Here is a 21,664-nt window from a genome sequence, read left to right as displayed (position 1 = left end):
CTGGAGAAATAATAAGTTATTCCGTCTTTTATAAGTTTTTAATTGTTGATTTCTGTTCATGGTTGTTTGTTTGAGCTTCACAACTTATTTAAGGACACGAGACGTGACTGAGTCACAATGAAGAGCCTGAAATATCGACTGAAAAAACATGAAGTCAACATCACAGTAAGTTGAATTATGGTTTTTGTATTGTGGAATTGTTATGCCACACTAATAATCATAATGGTGGTTGACTGATGTTTGTGGCGATCAAACATGGATCTGGTGACTTTACGCTGGAGTTGTGTTGTCTGTTCAACCTTATTGTTAACGTTAACGACCACGTTTATCCCGACACACATCTCCCTCCGCTGGGCTTTATTTGAAATGATCTTCAGTCTAAAAACTGAAGCACCTGCACTTGACCAGTTGGTTGACTTTGTACCTCCTCCGCACTAGAGGAAAGAGAAGAAACACCCTCTTATTGTTTTAACTTTTTTCAATGTGTTAAATCTTGAAAAAAGCCAAAAATGAACTTGTATTAGACACAGGCAGCGCCTCGGGGAAAAAACGTGCTTCATAAATCAGTGCAATTTAAGTAGCAACTATTTGTTCTTCAACTTAATTTCTATGCTCCATATACTACTGTCTTATCTACTGAAGTAAAGATCTTTACTTCAGTGTCTTATCTGGGTAGCTTGCCGAAAAGAACTGATCCTTTAAAGCAGCTTGTAGATCAGTTGTGTTCGGCATGAGGCATACATGTTCTGAGGCAGTAGCCACTAGCCATTGCCCCATTGGACCCAGTAAACCCAGCAAACAGCCATGCATTCTCGTGATCTTCTTTTGAAAGAGAGCAGAAACACCCCAGACACGCCTGGCGTCATGTTTTGACTTGTCGAGGTGTGAATAATTAAAAAAAAGGAGGAGAAAAAAAAGCAGACTTCTCACAGGACAGACTTCTGGCATTCTGAAACGCACAGTGTGAGATTAGGCTACTGCGTTAACTCATTCCGTGTATCCGTTCTGTTGTTGTTTTCCCTTGCTCGCATGAACCAAATCCCTATTAGATTCCATACTCTACATCAGGGGTCTTCAACAGGGGGTCTGGGACCCCTTGGGGGTCCTCAGAGTTACAACAGGGGGTCCTCCAAATCTTTGTTTGATAGAAACTTTTTTTCCTCCTTTTTTATATTAACCACTTGAACCATGGAGTCCAAAAAACTTTATCCAAAAATTGTAGATCTACAAGCTCACAACGCCTTGTAGATCGGCTATTTTTGGCAAAGAGCTTTGGGAAAAAAGAGCATACCAAGTTGAGTGAAAGGTCAAGTTTATTAAGTATTGACGGTTCAAGTGGTTAAATATCTGAAAACACAAATTGACACGAATTCAAAATACACTGATGATTGTGCTGTCAAACGATTAAACTAGCGGTATATGGAATCTATGAAAATGTTATGGGGGTCCCTGCTTCATCTCTCTCTTAACTATAGGGGTCCTTGGCCTGAAAACATTGAAGACCCCTGCTCTACGTGGCAAGCATCTCTAACCAGAGTGTGGCATGTGAACTTTAACACGCTGCACAATCTTTCTGTTGTTCTTTGTGGTATTTATGTTTTTTTTTTGGTAAAGACTCTATGTTCCCAGCTTACAAAATGAGAAAAATGCAGGGAAATCTGGGCGCTGGGCAATTTATAGCCTATATCCTTATCAATCCAGCCATGCCCACCTCTCCAGGTGCACATGTCCCTACTAGTGCCCAGTTGTCCAGGTGCCCTCATGTCCCTATTGCCCACACCACATGTCCCTAATGCCCAGATGTCTCCACCCCTATGTGGCCACTCGTCCAGGTGCCCAGATGATTTAGGTGTCCAGTTGTCCAGGTGCCCACTCCACTCGTCCAGATGCCCAGTCATCCCAAAAATATGGTGCCCAGATGTCACTTGTGCCCACCTGACTTGTTGTATTCATAATGTCTCCCCATTATGTTCCGTCGTGTGTGTTTAGAGATGTTATTAATAATTAGAAATTAGTTTAGGTGAGCGGGGAAAATCTTTTGGTAAATGGGAAAGAGAATTTATTTTTAGGTAAACGGGGAACATAGAACCTCTTTTTGGTTGAGCGGTGAACATAGAACCAAGGGAACATACAGTAGAACCTTTTTGGGCTAAGCAGGGAACATAGAACCTTTTTTGAGAGGGTAAGTGGGGAACATAGAACCTGGGGAACATGGGTACGGTACGGTCCCAAATGAGCTGTGTTGTCTGTGTGTGGAAGGCAGTCCTATAGCCCTGGATAGAGAAGCCTTTCATGAACACTTTGTTATTGCTGTGGTGGCATAGCTAATTCTCACCCTTTAAATCAGTAAAATCCACATTTCTAGGCTAGTTGGACATTAACAATGTTTATTTTGCAGCAGGTTCTGAAAACCAGAAACATTTAAAATTAACTCATGTAAAAGTCAGAGGCAAAGTATTAAGAAAATAACTGCAGGTCGAATGGGCACCTAAACATGGCAAAGTGGTATTTTTCTCTAATCGATATAAAAATGAACAAGAATTGATGTATGATTTGGAAAATGGTCGGATATAGGCTAATGTAAATTATACTTCATTTGAACTTGCATTGTGCATCATTATTAGACCTGCATTTACCCTTGAACTTCTTGTTCAATCAATCAAGCCCAATATGGCTTGCTTGCTTGCTTGATTGATTGAAGATTTTATTAGAAGAGGTTTGCATAGGAAAAGGTACAGGACAGTAAAGTTCACTGATACAAGGTCAACTAAAAGGATAAACACAACAAGAAAGATTTTGGCTTGTTTAAATTGGGGTCCCTTTTACAACTCATTCAACATTAAACAGACAGACAGACAAATAGAACACAACTTTTTAATTTTAAAAAATGGTATTTACAGTAGAAAGGTCAGGGTAAGGCTAGGCTTTGTCTTTTTTATCAGTTTCGAGTTGCAGCCGCCTTTAAGTTTATTTTCATAGCTTGCTTGCTATCCACAGATTTGTAGCAACTGTAAAAAAGGAAGAAAAAAAAGAAGAAAAACTGGTGCCCACTGTTGTTCGGGCCAGGGTACCAACTAACTGGCATAAATGATAAACACATATTTGAGGGATGGTTTCTTGGCTAGTTGCACAATAACAATAATCTTTCTGGTTTTGAAAACCTGCCAAAAATGTAATTAACTCACTTTTGTAAAAGCCGGAGGCAAACTATTACGAATATAACTATGGTATAAATACATATTTGTGGGATGGTTTAATTAAAGGATTTTGCGTTCCAAGACAAGCATCGGGGTAAGCGTAGGTTGAATGAGGGTGTGTGTGTGTGTCTGTAAATTACTTAATTTCTACAGGCTGTGCTTCTGTTCTGGGGTCAATACTTAAGAAACCTTCAGTTGTGATGAGGGATGACATTGGTTTTAATTTTGTGCACAATGTATAATAAGCCTGGTAATAAGAACATTTCAGATTGAATCGTCGCCCACTCAATATGAAACTCGCCCCAATGTCATTTTAATCTGGTCTCTAGAACTTTACATCCGAGCTCAATATATTTGCATGTTGTTTATATGAGAGCCATCCTCTCTTCATGGGGACTCTGTCCCTCTGAACTATGCTCACTGTTAGGACATCTGTTACAACACTCATAATCACACCCACTTATTTAGAGCTGGAGCTAGACTCCACAATGTTATTCCATCTTGTTGGAGATGCAAGCAGTTATTAATTACTGTACTTGAGAAATAAGGTGAAAACAAACATTCATTAGGCTTGTGTCTCACTCAATGCTGTAGCCTTCATGGCAATTACTTCTAAAGAGAAAGGGAGGAGGCAGAGAAATAAGTGGAACCTCTTCTTGGAATGTGAACAATAGCTGAGTTTTATCCAAAGCCAGTCACTTGAGGCTATCTTCTTTCACTGTGCAATATATTCTCGTTCACATTCCTTTTCCTCCTACACTGCAGGCACATTTCATAATGTGAGGGAAATGTTTGTGTATGAGTGTCTATTTATTTATTTTTTACGGTGAGGGTTGGGGGGCAAGCTTAAAGGAGGATCAAGAAGATTTGTAAGGGGACACCTCCTCCTTGGGGGTATGTTAATTTCTCTAAAGGTGCTTGCATACTATGAAAAAAATTATACATTCTGACGTGATTATTATTCATCTAGAATCGAGTCTACCTGCCACACTGTCCACCAAAACTATGCCCAGCATATACTATGCAGTGGCAATGTTTGACTCCAATAAAAACACTATGGGTGGCCATAGCTGAGTGGTTAGTGAACCTGCCTGGGGAACTACCGAACCAGAGCCCCTGGTTGTCGCCGGTACAATTCCAGGCCAGGCCAGCAATCTGTCGAAGTGTCCCTGCGCAAGACACCTAAACCCTAATTGCTCCCCCCTCCGCGCTTCTCGGTTGGCAGCACTCAGCTGGGTTAAGTTGAAACTGAAAGTTCCCCTCAAAGATTGCTGATATCTCCATTCTCCAGTTTGTATGAACCTGTCTACATTACATAGAGTAGCAGATAGTGATTGGTTCCCTGTGATCTAACACGTGACCCTCTCTTTACTTTTATGTGTTTGTAGTTGTTATATAACACTCTTAGATTGACAATCGTCTTGGCAACAGTTACACTGCACGGACATTATGACACTGCCAGAACACTAGTCTATGGGGTGCCTTGGCACGTATATGGCCATCTTTGACCCCGTCAGATTGAGCGAGCTCACTACAAGTGGTGGAAATGTTATCTTGGACTACACTATAACTATCGTCAGGATCGGGACTCGAAACCGCGACACGCTGCCATTGCAGTGATTTTATTTGGCTGGTGAAAGTTTCAGGAGTGCATACAGTATGTTGTGTGATATGAAATGTAAGCTTACCATAAACACAGTAATCATTGTCATTAAGTTATCATCACTGACTGTCTTCCATCTTATGTTCAAGGGCTTCGGGGGGAAATTACACTTACAAGTCACTTTGCACAAGGAGGAGGGTCTATGGAGTTCAGTTCATCATTTTCTTCTCAGCTCGAGCACTTGATATAAATAGTGATGACATCAATTGAATATAATAGTAAGCACACAATACACATACATAAAAGACTGAAGCACAGTTGTAGTTAGAGATTGCAACAAGTGCTAAGCCTACTTCTCCATGTGGTAAAATGACCATACAACTGATACAGCCAGTTTACCTATTTTCTTTCTTCTTAATATACAGTCACTTATGATGTACAGAATACGATGCAAGTTATATTCCATAATCAAAGATTTATTGTACCATTTGAGAAACAAAAGTGCTGGGCTCCAGATGTTTTCTGTGTATTGTACAAGCAAGTCATTGTATTCATTCATTAGGTAGTTTCCGAGAAACTGTATTTCTCAATATTTATTTTATTTTAAAAGCAATACTTAAAATGTAAAGTTTTAAAAGTTACTCAGTTACATTTTTAAATTTAACTGAGTAACTTTCACCAAAGTATATATTTTGACCAGGAGAATCTATACTTTGTCCATCTACTTAGTTTTTGTTTTCATTTGCTGACTGAAATGGGCTTCTCATGTGAGCTCACGAGTGACTGTGCTATCAGCTGGTCTGTGGTTGAGTCTAGAGGGAGTTTCTCATCCCATGTGAACAAAGAATAAAAGGCTGGTCCTGACTCTCTCTGCACAGCAATATTTTAACCAATTAACACATTTAAAATAGCAGATCTACAGGCTCACAGCGGTGAGCTTGTACCTTGCTTGTATCTTGCTTGTATATAGGCCTCTATACGAGTCTTTTCAGTTTCTTTTTGCTCTACATTAAAGTTGTGAGCTTTTAGATCTGCTATCTTCTGTGACGGTTTCCCCCAGAATACATATACTGAGGTTTAATTGGTAGAACGTAGTTGTTGGTCTATGTAGGCCTATATACCATAACCATGTCACGTGAATATTTTCTGTCCTCCTCAAAAACATAACATAACTCCTTCTGCGCAAGTGCATTTCAATTTGATAACTTTGCTGACTGTAACCGTACAAAAACCTTTTTTATATATATATACGGGCGCTTCATAATCACAAACCCCTGAGTACCCATAAAAACATTAGCTAGAGTTTGAAACAGAGTGAGGTCCTCCGTTTTGTAACCCGTATTTATTGAATGACATTTGCACAGCACAGTGCAGTATATAGTGTGTATTTATTGTTTATTTATTTATAGTTTCGATTGAACACCTAACTTTTACCTGTTCAGTGTTTCAGTAGAATGATGCGGGGTTGTGATTGCTAATATTTATGTTGTAGTATAGAGTGAAGGATAAATAATCATAATTATTGTAGTTGTGTTATATGTTTGTGGGTTAATTATATCCACAAGTTTCCAACGTCCCATCGTGCATTGCGCAGAAGGTGTGTGGCAGTTTCTGGCAGCGCAGCCGAGAGTGATCTACAAGCTCACAACTGTTTCATCTGCGATGCGACGTGAGCTTGTATGTCTGCTGTTTTCCGGAAGTGTCCCACAAATAATTCTACAGTAAATTATCGCGGAAACAGGTGGATAGTTATTCATGTAATTATAATGTATACATCTAGACTACACTTGGGCCATATGTCAAACCAACCGGCTCCATCGGGACTTGTCTGCTTGCATTTTTTAGAGAGATGGGTTATATAGTTTGATTTATATTAATTTATTCGTGAATTATTTTTCTCCATTGACTTGAATGGGAAAATGCACTCTAAAGGGGAGCACACACTGGACACAGGCGGCTGCGCAGCGTCACGGTATTGACGTGCATGAATTGCCACGCGGTAACACCAACTGATCACCACCAATGGGGATCCTGTCTGTCTGTCTGTCTGTCTGTCTGTCTGTCTGTCTGTCTGTCTGTCTGTCTGTCTGACCAGCTCAGTGGCCTTGTGGTTAGAGTGTCCGCCCTGAGACTGGGAGGTTGGGGGTTCAATTCCCCGGCCGGGTCATACCAAAGACTATAAAAATGGGACCCGATGCCTCCCTGCTTGGCACTCAGCATCAAGGGTTGGATTGGGGGTCCAGGGACTACAGATGAAAATTAGCCCACGGCGGGCTAACTCTGGCTCATTTACATTGAAGTGAAAACTGACATGTCCATTAATGAGCACGGTCCCTGTCAAATAAACAGATCTTAACTCTTAACTGGATGCGGAGCGCATCCATTTTCTCCAGTGGGGACTCTGCAGTGAGAGGCTTCTCAGTGGGGAGAACATTTTCACTGCGCGGCAACGCTGAAAAAATAGAACAGCAGCGTATCAGCGCAGCAGTAGCTAGAATTTAGAATTGATAATCTGACTGGTCCACTGTTGATTAGTTTTTGTAGGATAGCGGAAGCAGTGAGCACTCAGACATTCCACAGCATCTGTAGCAGAGGGGATTATGATCTGTATCATGGACTCATACCATCCATCCTGGGACTCTGTTGAACTAGGGCTGGGCAATGCATCAATACATCCATATTGGTGACCGTAAATGGCTTCTAGCTACTGTAGTGTACCGACCCATTTGTGGGTCACACGCCCAATTTTTATGGGTCACGACTCGGGTAAAGATCTGGTGGTCCGTAAAGTTTTTGCATGTGGTCCCTGGTCTTCCATTCAGTAATGTAAGGATGTGAAGATTTTTATTTTATTAGTGTGGTTCTCACACACTTTATTTTGCCAGTGAACCTGCTTTTTGTTAATCTTTGCACAACAGAAAAGTTAAGCTTTTGCTCATCATGCTTCGCTTCACTTGACATCACAATATATAATATAAAAAGCAAGACGGAATGAATTTCCCAGTGGATGCCTCGTGACTCACGTCAGTGCAACCACCCTTGCAATTTCCCAGAAAACATTGTTTTGTTTTGGAGAAACAAAATAATTGGCGTTTGTGTGAAAAACGGTATCAGTGGTCATTGGAGGAGGCTTGTGTTTTCAATTCCAAAAGTTCAAGCTTTACCACAGAAGAGGATCAGTTCATTGTCCACAGGCTCTTCCAAGGAAACACATTCCCATGTTAAGTTCCTGCATGAGTTGTCCGGCAGTGACAGCGACATGTATTTGACTTTTGGCAAGGTTTGGAGACAGAAAATAACACAAGACTCTGTGTCCACCACTATAGCCAAGAAGAGACAGGCATGGACCACCTGTAATCATGCCATGGACCATTAGTGGGCCATGGACCACTACTTGAGAAAGCAGTGCACTAAATGACTCTGTGACCTTAAGATTACCGTCCATAGTGGCGTTTCCATAAAACTACTTTTTGCGCATTAACGGCTGATTCGCTAAATGTTTTTATGGAAACACTTCAATTTGCGAATAAACTTTCATTATCCGCAAAAAAGATTATACGCTTGGAGGAGGAGGATTTTGAGGCTTAATCGGATAAACTAAATGCGCAAAAGTGAATGGAAACGGGTCAGACAATACATTCGAATAAAGTATGACGTTCTGGTCCATATCGTCCTCCTATATAACACTTTCCCCCGCCGCTTAATTAACGTCCATTGTACAGCGTTCGTCAGAGAAAGACAGCTGCTGATCGACAGATCTCTCTCTCTCTCTTTCTCCCTCTCCATCTCTCCCTCCCTCCCTCTCTCTCTCTCACTCACACACATGTACAGGCGCGCGCACGCAGCCACCCACGCACACACTTTTCATACAGGTTTGTTTTATATCAGCAGAAATATATCCAGATAGTCCATAGACTGTAGAAAAATAGAGATAGTCACTACCAGCATGGGAACAGCGCACGGGTGACGGACTGACTCGCTATATGTTGCTCTTGCAAGTACACGCCCACTGCCTGATCTACAAACCCTACAACGTAGCGTGGAGGGACACAGTTTGATCTTGGAAATCTACTGTTCCGTGCGCCACACAGTCATACGACTAATCATAAATCAGGCACCATGGCATGAGAAGCAGACAGCACGCAGACCAGTTTAGCAGCGGAGACGGAGAGAGAGGGTATAAAAGTCAGAGAGAGTAACAGAGGCATGGATGGAAACGTGTAAAAGTGAACTCATCGTCAAAATGGGACACAAATTCCTTATTGAAGCGTTTTTTCCTCCATTGCGCGAAGCAATGCGATGGTGTGTTGTGTGGATAATACGTTAATGTGTTTGTGTGCGTGTGCGTGCGTGTGTTGCAAGGCGAAGCTCTCAGAACAGCCCCGTGACATTTTGTATTCATTATTGTGTCGCGTGTCGCTCTTCTTCTGCAGTTATAGAATGTCGTAGGACTGAAAAGGTGCGCCACCTATTGGTTTTCCAAACGAACTACTACCCTTATTCGAATGACACCCGCAAATGGAAACGGGCTAAATTCACTTAGTCTAAATGCGCATTTCTGATAATACGCTTCCCTAATGCGCTTAAGTTTATGGAAACGCCACTATAGTGGTCAGTTACTGGAACTGGGAAGTGGCCTAGGACTAGGAGGTCAAGAAATTCCACAGAAAAGAGTTAAGTTAGAATCTCAAGAATAAACAAATAAATGTTACAAATCTGATCAGTATCAGTTAAAATTATTTTAAATATGGAAGCTTGGAATTTAGATAACTAGAAAGATGCAATTGGAAATTGCAAGTGTGGTTGCCGTGGTCCCCTTTCAAGTCAATGGGGGAAATTAATTCACAAATATTTTAATGGCCATATTTGGAAATCTGTGTCAGTCCATGATGAAAATGTATTCAGGAATAAAATTTATATAAATTAAACTACATAACGTATCTCTTATAAGGAAAATATATAAAAAATATTTACTTGGAAGTATAAGAAAAGTTTACTTTGAAGTATAAAGGACTGCCTCTTAATTTCAAGCTTTTGGACATTTATCTACATTTTAAAACGTTGTTTTCATATATTATAACTGTAATTATAGTGTTATTACAAGCTGATTATAATGCATTCTAAGTATGTTTAAAAACACTTTACATAGACGTGGGATACCCAAAAAATAGTCTTAGCCTACATATCCCCACCCAACACGACAGTGGTCTCCAGGTTGGTTCTTAGTCAGGGTGGTGGTCCATGGTTCACAATCAGTTGAAAACCCCTGCTATACATGCTTCATCACTTCAAAAAATGTACATCCGTAAGTTATTGTCTGGGGCTGAAATCCACACCATTGTCTAAATCGTGTCTGTTTAGATTTTTAACAATTGGTTACAAGCATTTTTGAGCACTGACTGAGTGTATAGTATCTACTCCTCACACAACAAGCAGCTTGGCACAACCGTTCAGTAATATAAATCAAGTCTATTTCAGTCTATAAACTAGAAGCAGTGCTCTTCCGAGCACAGGTCTCTACCAGGCCGTGCGTCCTGGTGGTGCTACTGTATAATAGGCCAATGTAAAAAGGGTGGCATATGTTCTTCACCATAGATCTTTCATGGCAATCGGACGCTGCATGCATGATTTGAAGCATTGTGTTCCAAAAATGTGTTTTGCTAAAGTCTACCTGCTGGTGGCGCTATAACAGGCTAATGGGAAAAAGGCAGCATTTGTTTCTTGACCTAGTGGGAATATGTGTGGCAAATGTCACGGTAATCGCAAGCTGCGTTGATGATTTGAGGAATTTTGTTCAAAAACTGAGCAATCCTGCAAACTTTGGAAGCTAATATTAGACAATCAGGATGGAATATGAAATCAGACGGATCTGACTTGATCACATGACTATAGAGATACTGTGTACCGATTTGCGTGATTTTTGGATAAAATCTCAAGGAGTAATATCCAAAAATGTGTTTTACATAAGTCGGCCCAAAGGTGGCGCTATAAAAGGCTGATGTGAAAAATGCAGGGCAAAGGTTTATCCTTAGCCTCTAGGGAGTGTGCTTACAAAGTTTGAAACTGATCGGTGGAGTTATAGGTAAAACCACAAATCGGCCTGTTATAGCGCCACCATGAGGCTGATTAAAAAAAATTAAGTGGCATTTCTTCCTCGGCCTAGTTGGAACGTGTGTGCGCGATTTCATGATAATTGCACTTTGCGTTTGGGATTTGAGGCATTTTTTCAAAACGGCTCAATCCTACAAACTTTGGAAGCCAATCTTAGCCAATCAAGATGGAATATGCTAAATCGTACAGATCTGGGTCGATCACATGACTGTCGAGATACTGCCTACCGATTTGTAGGATTTTTGGACAAAATCTGTAAGAGTAGTGCACAGAAATTGTTTTTTTGTGAACATCGGCCACTAGGTGGCGCTACAAAAGGCCCATTTGCAAAATTTAGGGCAGAGGTTCTAGATTGGCATCCAGGGAATGTGTGTGCACACTTTGGCAGCGACCGGGCCAACGACGACTGAGATTAGGTGCACACAAACTGCGAGGACACACGGACGGACAGACGGACGCACGGACACACGGACACACGGACGGACGAAGGGGAAAACAATAGCCGCTTTCCAATCCGAGGGGTTCGCACTTTGAAGTGCGCATTTGAAGGGCTATGACGTCACTGGGCCGCGCCAAATAGCAATCTACAAGCTCACAATGCGTTGCGTTGCGACGCATTGTGAGCTTGTAGATCTGTGACCAGTGACGTCATAGCCCTTGAAATGCGCACTTCAAAGTGTGAATCCCTCGGATTGGAAAGCGGCTATACTCTCCCCCATGCCTTCGGCTGGTGGAGACAATCAAGTAATTCTACCAAAACACCAGCACTGGTTTTCTGTTTGTTAAAAAGTAGCTAAAACCTACTTTCCATACAATACATTTTTACTATTTGTAATCATGCTACCACTGTATCTCCTACGTTTGGCTACATGGTCTCATCCATGTCACACCTCTTGGGATGCACCAAGGAAATGATCTCTTTGCATGATGGATACATCCTTTGTTGAGTCATTAAGCATCCAGGAACAACATGTGATTGTGATGAATGAGGTCATAAACTGTCCACCTCCCATGAGAACAAATATTCATCTATCCACCTGTTTCCACCAGAATTTACTGTAGCATTATTTGCGGGAAACTTCCGGTTAACAGCAGACATACAAGCTCACTTCGCGTCGCAGTTGCAGCCGCTGTGAGCTTGTAGATCACACTCGGCTGCGGCGCCGGAAGCTGCCTGCACCTTCTGCGCAATGCACGATGGGACTTTGGAAAGTTGTGGATAGGGTTAAGGAATCATATGGTGCAAGGAAAAGTGACACCGTCCAAGGATGAGCTTCCGAACAACAAGCACTCTGTGACGGCAGTCTGGTGGTGGAAATGCCACGTCCAAGGGATGGGACCATATGGAAATTTCATATCACGATTATTGTGACAAAATAAATCACGATTTACGATCGATCGATCCATCCATCCATCTTCAACCGCTTATCCGGAATCGGGTTGCGGGGGTAACCGTTCCAACTGAGACCTCCATATTTCCTTATCCCGAGCAATTTCCTCCACTCCCTCAGGGAGTATAGCGAGGCGTTCCCAAGCCAGTTTGGAGATATAATCCCTCCATCTGGTCTTTGGTCTGCCACAGAGTCTCCTCCCAGTGGGACGCGCATCGAGGACCTTCCTAGGAAGGCGCTCGGGAGGCATCCGTACTAGATGCCCGAACCACCTAAGCTGACTCCTTTGCAAGTGTAGGAGCAGCGGGTCTACTCCAAGTCTCTCTCGGGTGACTGAACTTCTCACCCTATCTCTAAGGGAGATGCCAGCCACCCGCCTGAGGAAACCCATTTCGTCCGCTTGCACCCGCGACCTTATACTTTCGGTCATGACCCACACTTCATGACCATAGGTGAGAGTAGGAACGAAGATTGCTCGGTAGACAGAGAGCTTTGCCTTCTATCGCGATAATCAAAATCCATTATCCTGGGGCGGAACATTTGCCAAAATATTTCAGATCTACAAGCTCACAACACATTGCGCTGCGACATGTTGTGAGCTTGTAGATCGGCTAATTTTTGGAAAAGACATTTGATAGAGACTATCAAGTACGTGTATCTTTTACCATTTATAGAGGGTTCAAGTGGTGCCGCATATGCAGCTCTGCAAATAAAAGGTGGATTGATCCCAGTGCATGACGGAGGACGATGTCACGATAATCCACGATAAACTATAATATCGCTTATCGTCCCATCCCTACATGTCCCATACAATCCCCTGCCCTATGTGCTCCACTGGCACTAACCTTCTGTGGAGTTTATCCAGGAATGAGGTACTCTTGTGTTGTATGGCCCAATTAGTTGTTTATGTAACAGCAATCCTATTAGAGGGTATTGTTGCACACATTGTGATGTTGGCACCTCTCTGGCCTCGGACGGACACCTACTCCCCCCCCCCCCCCCCCCCCCCTATCAGAGTTCTTCCTCCAGTCCCTGGTAGGGGGCACACCTCCATTCAGAAACACCCCCACTTAGAAACCTCCCCATTCAGAAATACCCCCACTGAGGTTAGGGTTAAGGTTAGGTTAGATGACACCTCCATTTAGAATAATGGAAGTCAATCTTCTGAATGGCAAGGTTTCTGAATGGAGATGTAAGTTTGGAAACTAGCCTAATACTTGGCCTCATGTCGCCAAAGAGTCTTGTTTAAAACTCATGTCTGTACTGTATCATGTATATATCATGTTTAATATAGTACAGTACGGCTCACCATCCACTGATCAATATGCACTTGTTAACTAACTGCAGCATTATTGAGTTTTGCAGTTACATTTCGCATTACCAGGCACTTTATATGCATTTTTAAGTGCCACATTGGCAGAGCTTTTGCATGACTGTGTCACTAGAGAAAGAAAACCCCTTCCCTCAAGCAAATCCAATGGTGTCGTTTGCTGGAAAAAGCCAATCTACTAGCAACGTGCTGCGTTGTGAGCTCCAGACATCATGCCCCCCCCCCCCCCCCCACACGCACACACCCTCTCTCGCTCTCTCTCTCTCTCAAGAAAGCAAAGTGGTGACATAAGTTTTGTTTGTCCCTTGAGCATTTAATGAAAGACTGACGAGAACTAAACAATGAATGTTATGTTTGTGGAAATATGACACTGGTCATGTACTGGAATATAATGATCACTAGAATGACATGGTAGCATTTATTGTTGTCCTTGGGCACGAAACATGTACCGAAACCTCAACCCAAAACCAGAGCTACATATTGAACTGTGGGCTAACTGTATTGTTGCATCCCTACATGTATGTGTGTAGGGATGTAACTGGGCCAGTATAAATGTTTTGGTATTGTGGTAATAAATCCATGTGTACTGCTGGATCTGCGGTTAACCACAAAGATAGTCTCTAGTCTATTGCATAACATTTTAAAATCTGTTAAAGATAGAATTTGGGAAATCTTATTTCAGATCAAAATCAAACAGGAGTTGATGTGAACTTGTAAAAAGTGAGGGTGACACTGACAGTGCTGTCATGTATGCCCATTTGGTATGAGACTGATTGATTGATTGAATACTTTATTAACAGTTTGTAAATAGTACAGTGGTACAATCGATTATACAATGATGCCAAGATAACACAAAAAGCTCTAAGGGCTTGTTTGCATAGTAGTCCTGTGCGTTCAATTCATTCTTTAGACGGCTTACTGCCGTCTAAAGCAGTGGTTCTCAACCTGGGCGTCAGGACCCCCAGGGGGGGTCCCCAAATTATTTGGTGGGTCCCCAGATGATTAACTTAATGTGCAATATTGTTCTCTCACTCTACAGTAAAGAAACCAACATAAAGTTTAAGTGTATAGAGGGTATCTGCACATTTCTTAAGTGACAATTTAAGGACTTTTTAATGACAAATTAAACATTGGCCAAATTGTCAAATATTAGTGGCAGAAATTGTGAAAATAGCAGATCTACATGCTCACAGGCGTTGTGAGCATGTAGATTTTCACAATTGAACCGTGTTATACAAAATGATTTTCACAATTGAGCCGTGTTATACAAAATGTAATGCCTCAACTCTTAGTACTCGTCAGGGTGGGGGGGTCCCCAGTTAAAATATGATTATTTTGGGGGTCGCGGCCTAAAAAGGTTGAGAACCACTGGTCTAAAGAATGGTGACTCCGGTTGACCCCGATCCAGATGCTATCTCAATAACATAGTATGAACTATACGAATAAAGCTATGTAATGAAGAGATATGCTCTCTAGGTTGTTATTGTTTTATAAAGACAAGTAATGAACCCCTCCCAGGTTCAGCAACGGTCAAGTTGTAAACCTGGGTCTCTACAGAAAGTACCACACTGCGCTCCAAAAATAACTGATTTACAAGCTGACATCTTGTAGACCTGCGCAGAGCAGACGCATCCCGACTGTTTTGCAAGTGACCGTGACAACCTTGCATCTCACTTGCATTGCTTACAGTAGATTGAAGATTGAAATGTTGGCTTACAAAAATATATAGCATACCGGTATATTCAAAAATATTGCACACATCTTCGAGAGTTTTCAAATATAGCAGAAGTACAAGTTCATAGCGTGGCACAAAGTGACGCTTTATGAGCTTGTTTATCTGCTATTTTTGAAGAGAAAAAAAAATCACACACTCATATACAGCTTGTATTGCTAAAATCTAAAATGACACGGATGCTTTCCCGGTTTTAATGGGGTTATTATGAATAATTAGCTCTACAAGTGTTTCATTCTATGAGATGCCTACTGCTTCTGAGTTTCCGATGTACTGTACGTTGTAGCAGAGCTGCCTTTCCTCTTCCAGAGCCTCGATATTAATTCACATATGTCAACCGGGACCACATAAATTAATGCACGTTATGTAATACAAGCCTAATGTATTATTTATTCAGGGAAGTAAGGCAATCTTTCGAACTTGTGTATAAATTATATGACATGGCCTATGATGAGTGGTCCTATAACAACTTCAAATCATTAAGCCTGAATGCTTAGCAAAACTATTTGAAATAAGATAAGAACCTTGTACAGTGAACAAAACATTGCTCAAATAGCGATAATAGCCGATCTACAAGCTCACACCTGTATACTAATAATGGCAATGCATCTGCAGCTAATAACATGTATAATAGTGATGATGCTATCACCGCTGTTTGTGCTAACTGAGTGAAGAGTTTTGAAAGGGTTCACTCTGTTTTGAGAAATGCTGATAAAATTATTAAATATTATTAGAAAAAGTATTGTTGCCAAGGCTGTTTTGTAGTCGTATTCCAACTAAATTCGGTTGCAATTAAATTCCTTATAACTCCATTTGCTCACACTTTGAGAAAATGAGCAGTAAGTGGAAAGTGTTGTCAGTGCTTCCCAAGTGTGAACCATCATGTCATTTGATCTACCCTTCCTATCCCTCCTCTTCTGCCTCCACCATATTATCACCTCCCTTTCTCAACAAGGTGATTGTTGGGTTTTCCCCACAATTTTCAGGATTTCAGTTTTTCCAGACTTGCACAATCCATTGTTTTCACATGAAGAGTTAACAGTTTGCTTGTGTCCTATTCTGGCTTTTATGCATTTCCGATCATGCGTCCCCCCTCCCCTGAGGGTAAAGCTTTTGGACAAGACGACCCCTGTTGCCCTTGATGTGGTGTTGTTTTACAAACTATGGACAAGAGCAGAGATAGCTGTGTTGATGGTGGTATGACTCTGAGAGGGTAGAAGTAGGAAGGATGCTGTTGTTGGGATCATCTCTTATTTCAGTGCTGCTTTTGGGCATCCAACTTCAAACCCATGATTTCACCTTTCTTAGTTTCTTTGCTGTTTTAGTAATGAACTAAATCAGATGCTATTAGCGTTCAGAACCACCCTGTTCATTGTGTTAGTTTTGTAACCTTGGTAGATGAACAACAAAAGCTGTTTGTTATATCATTATCAACAGAATAATGTGTAATGATGTAATGATGGATGTAATGATTTCAATATTAATTACGTTACCTTGTCACGGATGAAACCTTCTTTTATCTGCTGTGCACAGATATGCACAACAAAAAAGTTATATTGAGGATGAGGACAGCACCTGTAAGGACATTGTAGGCCATTACAGGCCTGCATATAACTCTGTTTCCACTGATGCGAGAGAACACATCGGGTGAAGGAGAAAGCTTCTTAAAACCAGGACAAGAATTAATTGGGGGGGGGGGGATTTTTGGAGACTAACGATGAGTTGTATCTCAGCGGCATCAAAAGTTATATTATATTCGTGAGCAGAGAAACTGGAAAAGTTCTCAGTATAAATATTAATAATTTCACTGGACTTTGGTAAGCAGGCACAGCTGAAACTATTCTTCAAATTCCCCAAAATGTTTATGTTGTGCTGTTAGTAATTAAAGTTCTATAAAGACAATAGGTTGTGTAAAGCCACAGCTAATTTATTTCAGCTGCCAAAAGATGAAATCTGATTTCACAATACTTTTTGGGGCGATGGGGTAAGGGTTATGAAGTGTGATAGAAAGCCACATGATGATCCTAGCTATTTTATGCTAATGACTCTCTTGCATCTTACATATAAATGTTACTGTAGTGTAGATGGTCATGCTGCATACCAAAAGAATATTCTCCATGAGAGGTAGAGAATGGAATGATTGTTTAATGACATTACAGATCTGTAAGTAATACCACGTGTTTGCGTTAAAAGGATTCTGGTAGATATGCCTATGTTTTCATTATACTTTTGACTGGAGTGAGATCTTTGTTTGGGTATGTGGGGGCTCCCCCACCCACACTGAACGGTCAGTTCTGGGGATTTATTTATTTTTACTAATCTGGCAAGGTGATTTAACAAGACATAACATCTGATTAGATGTATGCTTGTCCAGACATCCATCCATTCCATGCTCATGAACACAACATCTCAGGAATGTCTCAACTCAAGGGAATTTTCTTAAAATCTTGCACAAACAGATGAGATGTGGTTGTTCAAAGAAGCTCACGGTCACTGTGACCTGTGGTCCTGTCTTCCCATACTCTTCTTGTGAGTGTGACTTATCTCAGGAATGCCTGAAAGAAATTTCATTTCAAGAGTTTATACGTGAATTATTACAAGGTGTGTGTCCAAAAGGCTAAAATAATGAAGACGATATTGGTGGTCAAAGGCATCATGACCTCATGTCTTTCGCATTCTTATGAGTCATGAGAGTGAGAGAATGGAATGCCTGGGAGGAATTTCTTTACATCTGGCTCAAACATTGTCTTGGAAGGATGAACCCAGCTGATAGTGGTAGTAGTGCTTTTATAGGGGGGAAATTCAAAGACATATCACCCTTCAAGACAGTCTGCCAGACATAGCAGCCCAACCCCTTGCATCCAACAGCTCAACCCACTGAACCCAGTAGTCACTACTGTGGCAGTTGGGGCAAGAAGCAGTCCTCACAACAATATTTACTATTCTGTCCCTATCGGGATACAACTCGAAACACGCTGAGTCGGCTCAAGCGAACTTCGCAATGCTCGTCGGGGTCTCGCGTGGCTCAAATTCGCTCGAGACTGCGTGCCTCTGTCACGTTCTAAAACTATACTTTAACGGTGAAAAAGTAGCGTCTCAAACGGGTTTCGATCCCGGTAAATGTGGGTTGGGAGTCTTAATGATTAGCTAGGCAAGCCACTGAGGCCGTTGCTAAGATGGGGCATTCGGTATGTATTTGAATGTGACAACGCCCAACTCTTGAAAAACGAAAGAAATCCCGCCAGAAGCCCCGCCCTTACAGGGTGGGGCTTCCCCTCACATATTTCTGGCAGAAGTCCTTGAGGTTATAGACTCACGTTGCCTGCACATCGTTGTACAATCCATAAACTTGGAATTCCCGGCCGCCTCTCGCGGAATAGTGGTCCCACGGGTCTTAGTGTAAGACCCTGAATTTGGGATTCAATTAAATGTGGGGCAAATGAATGAACGACGGCTATTTCAAGGATCCAGGCAGTTCATCTAAGTGTACGATATGCTACTTTTTGTAGCATTGAACAGCAGAAGTGTGTTGATATATGAGATCTGATTCATTTCCTCTCTTCCCCTCATGGCTGCCTCTTTGTTTACTTATAGATGTGCCTACATGCATTTCTACTGTACATAGCAGCATTACTTGTATCAACTATGACATAGAGGTTTGTTTTAGCTGGGAGGCGGTGCTGGCAGTGGTAGCTGGCGGTAGCGTGACGGACTGTGTTTTTAGGATTTAAGTCTGGCTCCACAGGACAGCATATTATCATCTCTGGGCATTGGAATGGCAACGGTTCGGCTAGTTTTTATTTATTTGTTTCAGAATTTAATTTAGAGGATAAACCCCTTGAGATGCATCATCTCGCTTTCACGGGGGTCCTCCTCAGGCAAAATACACAAATAATAATAATAATGATAAATCCAGCGGCACAAAACGATCTTCATGGTAACATCAACAAGCATGTACACATAATGGCATAATAGCTCCCACCATCCGAGACCATCTGTTACATCATGTGTCATCTGTAACACAACAATTTAACTCATTGAGTGCCAATCCCGAACTAGTTCGGCTTTATTAGCGTATCGTAGAGTGCCGATCCCGAACAAGTTCGGCTTTAAAAAAAAAAAAAAAAAAAAAAACATTTTTTTTTTTTTTTTGAAAAACATTTTTTTGAATTTTTTTTTTTTTTTTTTTTGGACCCCATCAAATCTGGTGAACATGATTTCAATCGCGATTTTGCATGTTCCACCCCCATACAACCCCATCTAACATACAGGGCAGCCATTTTTGTTTACATTACATGTAAAACATAATGGCGATTATCTCAAGAATGCCTGAACGGATTTCCAATCGGATTTTTTTCTTTGAAAGCTGTGAACAAACTGCACAAATCCACTCCAATGCAATCCAGGATTGCATTGGATTTTTTAGAGCTCATTCTTCTCTGTTTTTTTCCCATGCATGAGGTGTGCAAGGTTTAATCATGGCTAAGTTGACGAAAATAAGGCTTCTAAAATGCTTGGTAGCCAATAGCTAACTTCAAGCTAACTTCATCCTCTTCCTGTACATGCACAAAGGAAAGTGTTCAGGCAAGTAGGGCTTGGGCTTGGGCTCCAGGGCTTGGGCATGCATTACCAGCATATCTCTATTATTCTCTGGTCACTGGGCGCCCTCTAGTGGTGATAGGCTGGCACTCAATGAGTTAATAAGTTACAATGATAATAATATTATTACACCAATGTCCTTGTCGTCAGAACAGTCGTGGCTAAAAGTATTGGCACCCTTGCATTTGTAAAAAAAAAAAAAAATCTTCCAGAAGCTTGGCAATTGAAAACATACTTTGCATCAACATACAGTAGTTGGTTTGCAGAGGAACACAACATAAAACTAGAATAAATACAGAATCCTAACGCATTCTACAAAGAAACTTGGAGACATACTTAAATACACTGTACTTGAATTTCAAGCAGGCTATTCACCTGGAACTCACCTGTGGTGAGTCCAAGTTGACTTGAATCTTTAGTAACCACTAATCCACCCAGTTTAAATGGAGTAAATCCCTCATTCTGCTGTTTTGTGTCACACACTGAGCATGGACCAAATAAAAAAGGAGAGAATTGTCAGGAGGTCAGAGGTCAGATTGTAGCCAAGCATGGACAATCTGAAGGCTCCAAGTCCATCTCCACTGATGTTCCTTGGTAACCCTTTACTTTCCGGTACAGTAATTACATGGTAGTTACCACATAATTACAAGGTAATTACTTGGTAACCACCCCGTATTTACTGAGTAATAACTAGGTAATTACAAGGTAATTACAATGTATTTTACATAGTAATTACCTGGTGTTACCTGGTAATTCCCAGATACATTCCTGAGAACTACCAGGTAATTACTAGGTAATTTAAAGCATGTACCTGGTAATTCCATAGTAACTACCTGGTAATACACTTAGCAATTACTTAGTTTATTACCCGGTAGTTCCCTGGTATTTTCTTGTATACTACAAGGTAATTATTAGGTAATTATAAGTATTTTATTATGTATTTAGCATGTAATTATAGTGTAACTACCTGGTAATACACTTAGCAATTACTAGGTTTATTACCCGGTAGTTACCTGGTATTTTCTTGTATACTACAAGGTAATTATTAGGTAATTATAAGTATTTTATTATGTATTTAGCATGTAATTATAGTGTAACTACCTGGTAATACACATAGTAATTACAAGGTATATTGCCTGGTATTTACCAGGTATTTTCTTTGATACTACCAGAAATTTATGAGTAGTTGCTTATGCAATTACTATATAATTACATGGTAACTACCATGTAATATACCTATTAATGTCTAGGTAATTCCTATGTATTTTCTTAGAAATTACTAGGTAATTACCGTTTAATTTCATGTTAACTATCATGTTATTTACCTGGTCCTTACCTTGATAGGTAACCCATTATAATCTGTGCATATACAAAGGTACTTACCTGGTATTTACCCAATAACTCCAAAAAGTATTTACAGGGAAATTACTTAGTAGTTACTGTTGGTTTGTACTGTAAAGTAAAGCGTGATCAATTCCATGACCTTACCTGGTAATTACTCAGTATTAACCCAATAACTACAAAAGGTATTTACATGGAAATTACCCAGTAGGTACTATTAGTTTGTACTGTAAAGTAAAGCGTGATCAATTCCATGACCTTACCTGGTAATTACTCAGTATTAACCCAATAACTACAAAAAGTATTTACAGGGAAATTACCCAGTAGTTACTGTTGGTTTGTACTGTAAAGTAAAGCGTG

General features: G+C 40.9%; 1 protein-coding gene across 1 annotated transcript in view; it reads left to right on the top strand.

The window, feature by feature from the left end:
• Positions 1-21,664, top strand: part of uacab (uveal autoantigen with coiled-coil domains and ankyrin repeats b) — a 70,706-nt gene continuing 49,042 nt past the window's right edge. Inside the window, exon 1 of the mRNA XM_080729231.1 lies at positions 1-165. Coding sequence (XP_080585357.1) covers positions 118-165 — 48 coding nt within the window. The 5' untranslated portion in view covers positions 1-117. The remainder of the gene's footprint in view (positions 166-21,664) is intronic.

This window comes from Nannobrachium achirus, assembly GCF_963921795.1.
Source record: "Nannobrachium achirus genome assembly, chromosome: 7".
NCBI lineage: Eukaryota > Metazoa > Chordata > Actinopteri > Myctophiformes > Myctophidae > Nannobrachium > Nannobrachium achirus.
This window is presented reverse-complemented; position numbering and strand designations above follow the sequence as displayed.